General features: G+C 40.8%; 1 protein-coding gene across 3 annotated transcripts in view; it reads left to right on the top strand.

Annotated features, from left to right (window-relative positions):
- Positions 1–1,686: 1,686 nt before the first annotated feature.
- Positions 1,687–11,604, top strand: part of RGS12 (regulator of G protein signaling 12) — an 87,400-nt gene continuing 77,482 nt past the window's right edge. For all 3 annotated transcript variants that reach the window (XM_037385870.1, XM_037385865.1, XM_037385877.1), the window contains exons 1-2: positions 1,687–1,832; positions 8,048–9,994. In XM_037385870.1, coding sequence (XP_037241767.1) covers positions 8,138–9,994 — 1,857 coding nt within the window. In that variant the 5' untranslated portion in view covers positions 1,687–1,832; positions 8,048–8,137. The remainder of the gene's footprint in view (positions 1,833–8,047; positions 9,995–11,604) is intronic.

Here is an 11,604-nt window from a genome sequence, read left to right as displayed (position 1 = left end):
GAATTATTGCTACTTTGGGCATATTTAGATCTCTAGAATATTTTTTTTTAACTATTGTACCCCACCTGAAAGAATCAATCATGTGAGGTTTAAAACCAATCAGTCATTTTTCTTCTTTACATTTTGAATGTTTAGCTTCCCTAAAAGATCAATAATTACTTTTATAGGACACTATGTCTGAAGAACTTAGGTCTATCATCTTGTAATTTTACACTGATCTGCCAAGATGTCTTCTGTGAAGATAAGGAAAAGAAATAATGCTTATTTTATTTGGTTATTTTCCTCTTCAGAACCTTTTCCTATAAAACCTGGTGAAAGAGATAAAAAAACTGGGATCTCAGTTGATCTGAAATGTTTCACATTGGTAGAAATCTCTTTGGGAAAGACTGACAAAGAAAAAGCCAGCAGAATGAGAAGGCGGAGGTTGGAGTATGGGAGCAGGATCTCCATTTTTCCAAAGAGCTTTTTCTTTTGGCCCATGTTTTTATTTTTCCTGAAGATGCCAGCATACTGTAAGCATTTAAGAAAGGGAAGGAGATATCAAGAAACAACATCCCAGACTAGATAAAAATTAGACAGATTACTGAAGTTAAATCATCAAGCCACAGATTTAAAATTTAAAAGTTAACTTACAGACGTAACAGCAACAGTGAGTTGTGGGATAGCTATCCTGCCCTGGAGACTGACAAAAGCTCTGCAACAAAACCCCCCAAAAACCCACAGAAAGAAAAGGTAAGCATTCTCCTTTACCTTGTGACTGGTAGGTTCAGTTCCGTTTCGGGTTTCTGGTGCATAGAGAAACACACTGAAATGAAGAGACCCCCCACATACAAAGGATTTCTACAAGTCCTTGTTAACAACTAAAGATAACAATCTTCTGCAAAGATCACAATACCCTTTCAGGTTCTGTTAAGTCAAACAGATTTGGTTAATTCTTCCCTTTTTCTGGACCTTATGTTCCCCAGGAACCTCTCAACTGATGTTCACTTTTACGTGTACCATATTCCACTCTTCCTATTTCTCCTATTTTAAACAAGGTTTTCTAGTATCATCCTTTTGAAATAAAGAGCTGTTCCCAATGTATTTTGAGAACTTCTTGCCTGTGTCCTGCTACATCTGAGTGGCAAAACTTCTCCTTTACACATACTTTTGCCCTCTGGATGCTTAATTACTATGAAATGCCTCACCTGCCTCCTTACTCTCACTGGATAGCTTAACGGTTGAAGCTAGTGCCAGCCTGTCTGCCCTGACCAACCTGCCCCTTCTTCTCAATGCCACAGGTTATTACAACGAGTTTCTTCCCCACCGCCTAACACCATCGCGCTGTTTATATGAGGACTGCCTCCACTTTCTGTCCTCGCACTGACAAGTTGTCGCTGCCGTGCGATACCGACCATGACACCTCTCGCCTCGCGCCCCCTCAGCGGCCGCCGGCCGTTCGAAAGGGCGCCGTCAGCCCGCGCGTGCGCGCTCCCCGCCCGCGGGAGGCGAGGGGGCGGAGCGCCCGCTGCCCGCCGCGCCCTGGCGCGGCGGCTGGGCGAGACGGAGGAACTACCCGTCCCGGCATGCCCCGCGCGGCCCGCGCCCCACGGCCGCGGCGAGCGGCCCGGCTGCACGGCACGCCGGGAGCTGTAGTTCTCTGGCGCTGGGTATTGTCTCTCCCCTTTCTCTGTCCGGGAACCCGACCGCCACCCCTGCCGGGTGAGTGCAGTGACTGACAGCTCCGCGCAGCCAGTGGCCGTGGCGCTGTGTGGCGGAGCCCCGGCGCCCGTCTCCTCGGTGACCGGGGAGCTGGTGCCTCAGTAGAGTAGCCGGAGTCCTGGGGGACGGAGGTGAGTGGGTCTAAGGGGGGGCTCTCCCATCCCCCTCGCAGCCGAGGGGACGCCGCTCGGGGTGCGGCGGCGGCGCGGCAGCAGATGGGCGGTGTGAGGGGAGCTGAGGGGGGAGGGGAGCGCGGCGGAGGGAGCCGAGGGGGAGGGCAGCGCCCGCGCCGCCCCCTCTGCGCGCCCCTTGGGCTGCGGCGCTGGCCGCGACCCCTGGCGGGCAGCGCTGCGGGGTGCGGGGTCCCGGGGGTGCCCCGTGCCCTCCCCTCTGTTTTTACCGCTTGAGTTTTCAAACCGCCCCTGCGGGCTCAGGTGCCGCGTCTCTCCTCCCGCAGCTCCACCCTCCCGGCGAGCGGCTGCCCCGCGCACCGCTGCTGCGGGCGGGTAGCGGCGGCGCTGACCCCCGCCCCGCGGCCTGCGGGTCGCCGTGCCCCGCGGGCTGCCTCCGCGCCCCCGGGGCAGCGCCGGGTGCAGGACCCCCCCCTCCCCACTGGGGCGGCGGGCCGCTGCAGCCGGGTCCCCTGTGCCGCCCCCCTGTGCCGCCCCGGGAAGCCGGCGGCGGGAGCTGGCCGTGCCCCGCCAAGCTCTTGCCTTTGACTGCGAACCGTGCCCAGCCTGTTCCCGACCGCTGTTATCCCTCAGCAGACCCCGCGTGTCGCTGCCTTCAGCTGGAAATGCTGCCCTTTTCCGCGGCGTCCCGGCAGTTTGGAACGTATTTGCAAGAAAAGGGGGGGGGGGAACAAAATGCCAAACTACCAACAAAGCACCTTTTCACCTTCTTAAATATAGCAGATAAATTAATCTGCGTTGTAAACACATGACTGTTTATGTAGTGGCTTTAGAAAACTTTGTCCTTAGTCGCATGGGTCTTGTCAAGACAGAACAGCCAATGCGCCATTTGTGTTCCTTGCACTTTGTACGCTGGCTTCGGTGTGAGAAGAGTTTTTATTAACAACTATTTTCCAGCCTGCTGTTACTAATTAAAGTCAGTATTTTTTGAACGATCAAGCTAGGTATGCCTGTTTGTTTTCTGGCAAAGTGGTTGCTGCTTATTCAGGAAACATAATGGTATGTCTTGCCAATTGTGAATTGCTGATAAGATTTTTTTTAATTAAAATATTGTTTCAGCCCAAGTTCTCAAACAACTGGTAGCTGTCTTAGACAGGTTGTGCTGTTATATTTCTTGTGTAACTTGTCTGTAAACATGTACCACATTTGAATAGTGAGTGGAATTCAAATTTCATTAACTTCAGTTGTGCTTTGTAGTGACATCACTTGTGAAAGACAGTTCTGCCTTAACGAGTGGCATCCATGCTGAAAAGTTTTGCGGCACTTCAAGGTGTGTGTGTGTGCGGGATGAGGGAACAGGCTCTCTTCTCTGTGCACGCTTTATCCTCTTACAGTCTCACTATTAAAAAAACACAGCGAAGCCAACCAGTTATCTGCTTTTAAAATAATAAGCAGTGCATTACCATGCATCCTGTTATGCTGAGTGTCAGGCTTTTTCAAAATGAACTGGTGATCAGTAATATAGTCTTAAACTTCATGCACCCTCACTGCTCTGTGTAACAAGGTTATAGTCTTAACATAGACTATAGCAGGAGTATGCCTTCTGTTTCTGTTCTTTTTGTTGCTATGAGTTAACAAGAGCAGAAGCAGGAAACAAACCACCTCTACCTTGAAAGTAAGCAAATAAGCATTATTTTCTCTTGAGGGTTTGAAAATGACATGAAAAGATAGCACTTACGCTAGGATGTGTAAAAACATTACATGAAGAAATGCAGTATTTCTGGGATAAACTACAGTTCAACTGTAACTGGTATTTCTGGGTGTTTTATACCCCCAAAATAATTGATTGAAATGGTAGACCAGAATGTGTGCTGGCAGAACGCTGGAGTGTTTCTTTTTGTTTTGCAGTTCTGTGACAAAGCTGATGTACTTGGACAAATTATGTTATTTCACATACTTGAACAACTTTTAATGTGTATGTTAGTGTTTCTGTCTGAAATGTCCTGTGAAATATTTCGTACTTATTAAACTGTATTTGTTTTGTGTCATATTACTAAGCTGTGTTGGAACAAATTTTGATGAATTTTCTGAAATGATAGTATTTTATATTTTTGATGTTCTCCAAATGATACTAGAAATTCTGTATTTTCAGTGTTTTTATTAAGTATATTGAAATGTTGCAAAACTCTTATTGAGATTTAGTTACTGTGCATTGCAAATTACTCTGCTTTCATAGGCCTGCTTTCTGCTATAAAATGCACATATACTCCTGACTAATAGTCACTGATGTATTCTGGCATTGTACAGACTTTTTTCTTTAAGACTTACTTAATCATGCTTAATGATAGCAGAAAGTCAAAGTAAGCTTGGCCATGGGTAGTATTGTGGTGTAACTGTTTTTCTGACCTGTTGTGTATGACTGAATGTAGTTTTGCTATCAAATTAGTAAAATTCAGTGCTGTAATTATACTAGTATATGATTGGTAGGCTCGTTAAGATTTGGTATTTAATTTGACCTGAAAATCAACAGCTCAAATAATTTTATCTTTGGTTAGTTGTGACTGTTATCACAGGTTATATAGGTCACTAACAATTGCATGTTTTGGTAAACATGCAGACGCCCACAAAGCAGCTAAAATGATGAATAATGTCTTTGTTTCACTGGATACACTATACATTTTGTAATTTATTACAGGAAGTGGATATTCAGACGTATGATTACTTTGAAACTGTGGAAGTTTGTGCCATTTTTGTACAACATCTCTTTAGCTTCAGGTGTTAAATCTGCAAAGAAATTAAAAAAAAAACTTAGACAATTAGGTAATTTGATAATTTAGTTCTGAACTAGTTTGTTAACAATTTGTGAGTTGTTCTTTGTTGGAATCTCTCTGGTTCTGAGAAACACTATTTCAGTAATTTTTCCATTTGCCTATCATGCCATTTTTGCAGTAAAACATATTTTAATGTTGAGGGTTCTTACAGAAGAGCTGCATTTGTCCTTTGTCATGCAGTTTCCTTTATAAATAAGCTGTTATTTGTCATGGGTGTGATTAGCACAAAAAGTGCACAATAATATTCAGCTACTGAGGGAGGGGAGAGATGGCTTTTACAGTGGATGTAATGCAGTTTTGTGGGGATTTTGTTTGTTTGTTTGTTGGTGTTTTTTTTTAAATATATATACACATTGATAGCAAAACACCCTTTAATGTCGAATTACTTCCTAACTTTACACTCACAAAACTACACAAATATATTAATAGCTAAAAGTCTTCACACCTCTGGGACTGCATCATTAGATAAAAGTAATGTATTAGCAGCCTGCTGTTTTGTTTTTATAGTGGTCAGGTTTGGGAATCATGTTCCCTTATCAGTAGTTATCATCTGGAATAAATGCTTGATGTGTAAGGGGCATAGATTATGAAGGCAAATAGATAAATTGACTTGCAAGTAGAGTTAGAAGGCCTGTCATAGCAAATGTGGAATCATGAGGTAAGACAGTGCTTCCCAAGAGCAGACTAAGTGTATTTTCATTGTGTGACTTTTATAGTTGCATTTAGGGTATTTTTTATAGGTTAGAAAGATAACTGGAAAAATCTGTTTGTTTTTTTTTTTTATCAGGCTCTTCAACATTACAATATTGAGTCTTAAGTTTTTTTGGTAATGACTGCTTTTTATTATATTTTTTCATCAGAGTATTTATAATCTAATACTCTTTCAATTGTTTCCTTTCCTTTTGCAAGCTAGTAGCACAATTTTAGGTGCCAGTTGCTACAGTGCTTTGTGTTGACCTGGTTAGCAGCATGGTTTTGGAGGGTACCCAAGGGACACATTAGGCTATTCTCCAGACAATTGAGAACAAAATTATTCACTGTAAGACAAATTAAAACATGTATGTATTCATGCTCCTAGATAGCAGGTTTTTATCTACTGTTGGGCATTTGTTGGTTCGGTTTTTTTTGGTTGGAGAACTATGTCTTGAAGTTATTATTTTCAGAAAGTACCAGACCTAGTTGGGGATAGCTGAATGCACAGTGATCTCTTGGTTCACAAGTTTAGCCTCATCAGGAAAAGGTCACTATGTTTAAGGCACAAGACTGGATGCAAGTTGACAGGGGTCTTTTACAGCAATGTGTGAGTTTGGTGAAATGTTTGCAGAGCACTTCTTATGTTATGATTTCCATTTAAAGGTTAAGTGTGACATTTCATTACTTCTTAAAGCTAAGTTTTTTGGGTTTTTTTCCTCAAATTATAGGGGAACTGTTGTTATTTAAGCTAGATAATTGCTATATTAAAACAATTTGCAAAAACCATACTACATTGAACAGTCACAGCTGCAGCATGGAGACATAAAAACCTGATGTCCCTCTGTTCAAAAAAAAATGCAAACTAAAAAACTCAAAGTACAGCCAAGTGGATGTCTTCTGGTATCTTGAAGGATGTCCTGTTTAGGATTTGGAAGGGTCCTAAGGGAATCGCATCCTGTAGTTGAGTATTTAGCAGAATATTCAAGAAACAACAGTGATGTTTTTAAATTTGGTAATCGGACAGCTCATATATAGTTAGGTAGTTAAGACTTTGATCCTAAATTGTGTTTGATTTTTGTGTGTGTGTAGAATGTTTGAAGTTACGGTCTTTCTGTTTGGTCTATCCCAGGCAAAAATACTGTGAAAGTAGTGTGCTGTGGATTGCATCATGTTTTGAGTGTGGTTGGGGTTTTTTGTTATTTCTGTAGCTGAGAGCAGTTATCAGAAGGATTTCTTGGTCATTTTTCTTCCATGCAAGTAGGAGATTGGACACCACTAATTTAACACTTTAGATATGATGAATGTGTGTCTCTCCATGTGTGTATATATATTTATGTGTATTTATCTAAAAAGTTGCCCACATATACAAGATACCTGCTTTGAGTACCTTACACACTTTAAGTATGTTACAGTGTGACTGAGTTATGAATAAGCCTGTGGACCAGCTCAGAGCAGTAATTATTTTCAGATTAGTTCTCACTTAATCAGACTGAGTTTATTGCAATTGTATGTAGCTGTAGTCCTCCTGCTACTTCAGTCAGTCATCCTCCAGACCTGTGGAAGTAAAAGTTCATATGATGCAACAAGGGTATAGTTTCAAAAGTTGAACAAGTTGTCATTTCTATTCTTTGTGTTAAGACATTACTCATTTTAACCTGCTTAGTGGAGGAACCCTGTCTAAACCAATGGAATTTACCTGAGTATATAATTGGAACAACACATCCAGACTTCAGTGTCAACACCAAAATGTAATGAAATCTGCTATTTCTTGCTGTTCATATAAAGCTGCTTTATCTTAATTGTAAAGTCATGCTGAGATTAATACTGGCAGCATGTGGAGTTCCTTTTTTCTTCCTCTTTTTTTTTGAAATTTTAGGCTAAACTGAAACACATTGAAGTTGGAATGACTGACTGAAATGCATTTTTTTTATACTGTTTGCTTTCTGACATTATTTTTGAGTAGATTGATTGGTGTAGCAAAGTAAATCTGATTTTGGATACCTTTGGTCTAATACATGATTGAATGGCCATTTGTTGTGTATGTAACTGAAATGTATGTGCAAAAGTTGAAGTCTGAGACACTTATTTTATTCTGCCTTTATAGTCACTCAGTGGAGAGATACAGGCAATTCTAGGGGTAACTTCTCTAACCTGTTTTACATGGATACATTTGGTACCTGTTTCTATACATGGAGTATAATGTGGGGTGGGCTGTAGCCAAATAGACACACTTGAGCTCTAATTTTTATGTTGCTGGGAAAGGACAGATGAGCTTCATCCAGGATTTTCACTGTGCTGTAAAATTTGGTGGTATTCTGGCAGTAATCCAGAAGTTAATTGAATAGTAGGTAGTGTGGTAGAGTTTGGGAAGATGTTACATGCTGTAGTATAAAAACACTGGCTGTACATCGGAAGACTTAGATTCTGTTCTTTGCTTTGCCATTCAGTTACTTTCTTATTTTGGACAGCCACTTTATTTGCATTTGCTACTGCTTTTTCATCAGTAAAATTAAGACTGTGGTACCTGTCCTTTTCAAATTGTTTTGAGTGTTGTGTTGACTCTCTAGCAGTAGTTTTTGGTAGAGTTCACTAGCAATGTTTCTGAATGCTAAAGGGAATACTGGGTGCTATAAAACGTGAAATATGACTGAGAATTAAAGTGTCCTTTTTTTTTTTTCTTTCTTTCTTTAGAGCTTCATCAGATGAAGAAGTGATACTCTTGAAACATGACAGGAAAAGAGACTAAATAAAAGTTTTCCTATTTCAGGAAAAAACCCCAAAATGTATAGACCAGGGGAAACGGTCAAACGTCGACTCAACATGCATGCCGCTTCTCGGATACGAAGCGTGGAAGTTGCTAGAGGAAGAGCAGGTTATGGGTTTACCCTTTCTGGACAAGCTCCTTGTGTTCTTAGTTGTGTTATGAAAGGAAGCCCTGCAGATTATGTTGGACTTAAAGCAGGAGATCAGATATTTGCAGTTAATGAAATCAATGTGAAAAAAGCCTCTCATGAAGATGTAGTGAAACTTATAGGAAAATGTTCTGGAGTCCTGCATATGGTCATTGCTGAAGGGATTAGTCATATGGATTCATGTTCAAGTGATGAAGAAGTTGGTTTTTATGATGGGAAGGGGTGGCTGAAACCCAAACCTGACTCTAAAGCTCTGGGTATAAACAGAGCAGAGAAAGTTGTTGAAGAAATGCAGTCCGGTGGCATTTTCAACATGATCTTTGAGAACCCTACTCTTTGTGCTGGTCATGCAGATAATTCTGCACCAAAACAAAGGTCGTTTTCAATTTCTGCTGGTACTAAATTTGAAACTGGCAATGAAAGTGTAAGCAATCCAAACCTGCTGTCAAGGGAAGAAATATCCAAAGTCCTGAACGATGATTCCGTTTTTAGAGTTGGACTAGAGAGTGTGGAAGACTTTGGATTAGATGCAAGCATTTTAAATGTTGCCATGATTGTAGGTTACCTAGGCTCGATTGAACTTCCTTCAACAACCTCGAATTTGGAAAATGAGAGCTTGCAGGCTATTCGTGGATGCATGAGACGTCTGCGAGCAGAACAAAAAATCCATTCACTAGTGATGATGAAGATAATGCATGACTGTATTCAACTCTGCAGTGACAAATCCGGTGTAGTGGCAGAATATCCTGCAGAGAAACTGGCATTCAGTGCTGTTTGCCCAGATGATAGAAGATTCTTTGGACTAGTTACAATGCAGACAAATGATGATGCAAGCTTTGCTCTGGAAGATGAAGGTGTTCTGAGGACATCTTGCCATGTTTTTATGGTGGATCCTGAACTATTTCACCATAAAATTCACCAGGGCATAGCAAGACGTTTTGGACTGGAATGTACAGCAGATCCAGACACAAATGGCTGTCTAGAGTTCCCAACGTCATCTCTACCTGTTCTTCAGTTTATTTCTGTCCTGTATAGGGATATGGGAGAATTGATTGAGGGAATGCGTGCAAGAGCTTTTCTTGATGGTGATGCAGATGCTCATCAGAATAATAGTACAAGCAGTAACAGTGATAGTGGAATTGGAAATTTTAACCAAGAAGAAAAGAATAATAGGGTTTTGGTGGTTGATTTAGGGAGCAATCCAAGTAAACACATTCCTAACAGCATGTGGGAAAATCCAGTAGGAAGGGGACAAAATCAGCCTGCTTCCCATTGGAATGGCTTCTGTCATGAACAAGAAGGAAATGTTCCTTTAGAAGTAATTCAGAATGATAAGTCCCAAAATGTAAGCAAACACCTAAGTCCTTCTGCTCGTATTGAAGTTCCCCTGGTTTCCTCCCGAAATTCAGTACCCCCATCAAAGAAAAATGCTGCAGGCATAGGCAATCAAAGGTGGTTGCCTGTGCATGTTTTACAAGAATGGCAGCATGGAAATGCTAGTGACCAGGAGTCCTACACTGATTCTACGGATGGCTGGTCAAGTGTTAACTGTGGAACTCTTCCCCCGCCAATGAGTAAGATTCCAGCTGACAGGTACAGAGTTGATGGCAGCTTTGGTCAGCCTCAGTTAAAATCTCATAAAAATGAATGGTCTAAGAAGATGTTTTGCATGCAGAACAAATTTGCCCCTCCACACAGTATCAGGAAGTCTAAAGAAGATAAAAAGGTAAGAATGTAATGATGCTGGCTCCTAAAAAACAAAAATGCATGCCCAACAGCCTATGGTATTTTTACACCATAATATTTGCACACTAAAATATAAACATGTATTTTATCATTTACAAAATTTCAGATGAAGAAAATAATATAGTTCTTTCTCCTTCACTGAGGCTTTGCATATTCCTGTTTTAATTGACTGCAGCTCTGGAATTGTAAGTTTGTGGGAAGTGTTGTCTGTTAGAGCTTTCTCACATTTCTTCTGGTCTCTTCATTGTTTCCAAATGTTGCAGTGGCATTGCAATAAAAGGAGACATGACATTCTAGCAACTTCAGTTCCTTCTGACCTCCAGCAGCAAAAGAATGGAAACAGTCTGCATCTTCAGTCTGGTTCCTTTTTTATAGAAGGCTGGCTTGCAAATGGTATTATTTTAGTGATATCTATTTTTATAGAGATGTAGTCTAATCGTTAGTAAAAAACTTGTGTTATACACATTTAACTTTAACTGAGACAATATTTTTATAAAAATTTGCTCTGTCAAATGTTTCAATCCAAGTAGATTTAAACCTACGTCAAAGGATAATTGTTAGTGGTGAATATAGTGTCCACTGTTAAGTCACAAATCTGACATTCTGCCAGTAAACTGTAATTCAGATTTTATTCCAAATTCCTGCTTCATTTACTTGTTTTGTCTACTATTAGGCTTCTATAAACCACAGTGAGAAGATGTAAAAAGTGTGGGAGGGGTATCCAACATAATTATGTACCGTTTGCTTTGTCACATACAGGTTTTGCTGTTGAGGGAACTAATTTCATGTTGTTTATAGCTGGGATTCTAGTAAAGCGGAGGCCATTTGTGCTAAACTAAACGAGTTACTAGCACAGTTGTATCTAAAACGTTTGTCGACTCCAGGGAAAGACACAACCTTAAACTCCAGAACAGTATTGAAGAAGCATTGTCCTTTCATGAGGAAGTATTGCTTATATGATTGATTCAACTGTCCATCATGCTATCCAAGTCTGCTTTTGAAAAAAATGTTTTTTTCACCTGGTTAAAAATATCCAACTGCTGCTGAAGTGGATTACAGTAGAGATTCATTAGTTGTTTCATACTGTTATAAACAATATCTTTGCATTGGTGTGACACTCAGGCATAGATGCATAGAGTTTTTGGGGATTAGAATGAAGAACTTCAGAAAATTTTGGTGTGGAAAGAGAAATTAATTTTTATTGCTTTTCTTGCACTGTGAAGCCAACAACTTTCTCATACATTCTTTTGTGTGCTTTTTGTGCTGAAAATGAAAAAATGAACTAGTATATATAATAGTATATTTTTAAGGTGAAGTGACTGCTGCAGGCAGCAATGTTTTCCAGACCCACAATAATGTAATAAATTTCAAGTCATCTTAAATAGGTGGTGATTCACACTTTTCAAAAACCAAATAGAAATTATCCAAATGGAAACGTTTCATGTGTAAACATTGCCCACCCAAACTACCTATCCATTAATTCTATCTGCTACTCTGAAGACTATGTGCTCCTTGTCTCTTTGCTGGTGGACCAGGGAAAAGGCCTTTTTATATGCAGCACCTGGTGCAGATGCATTTTGAATGTTGGTC

Source organism: Falco rusticolus, chromosome 1, assembly GCF_015220075.1.
Source record: "Falco rusticolus isolate bFalRus1 chromosome 1, bFalRus1.pri, whole genome shotgun sequence".
In the NCBI taxonomy this organism is placed as follows: Eukaryota; Metazoa; Chordata; class Aves; order Falconiformes; family Falconidae; genus Falco; species Falco rusticolus.
This window is presented reverse-complemented; position numbering and strand designations above follow the sequence as displayed.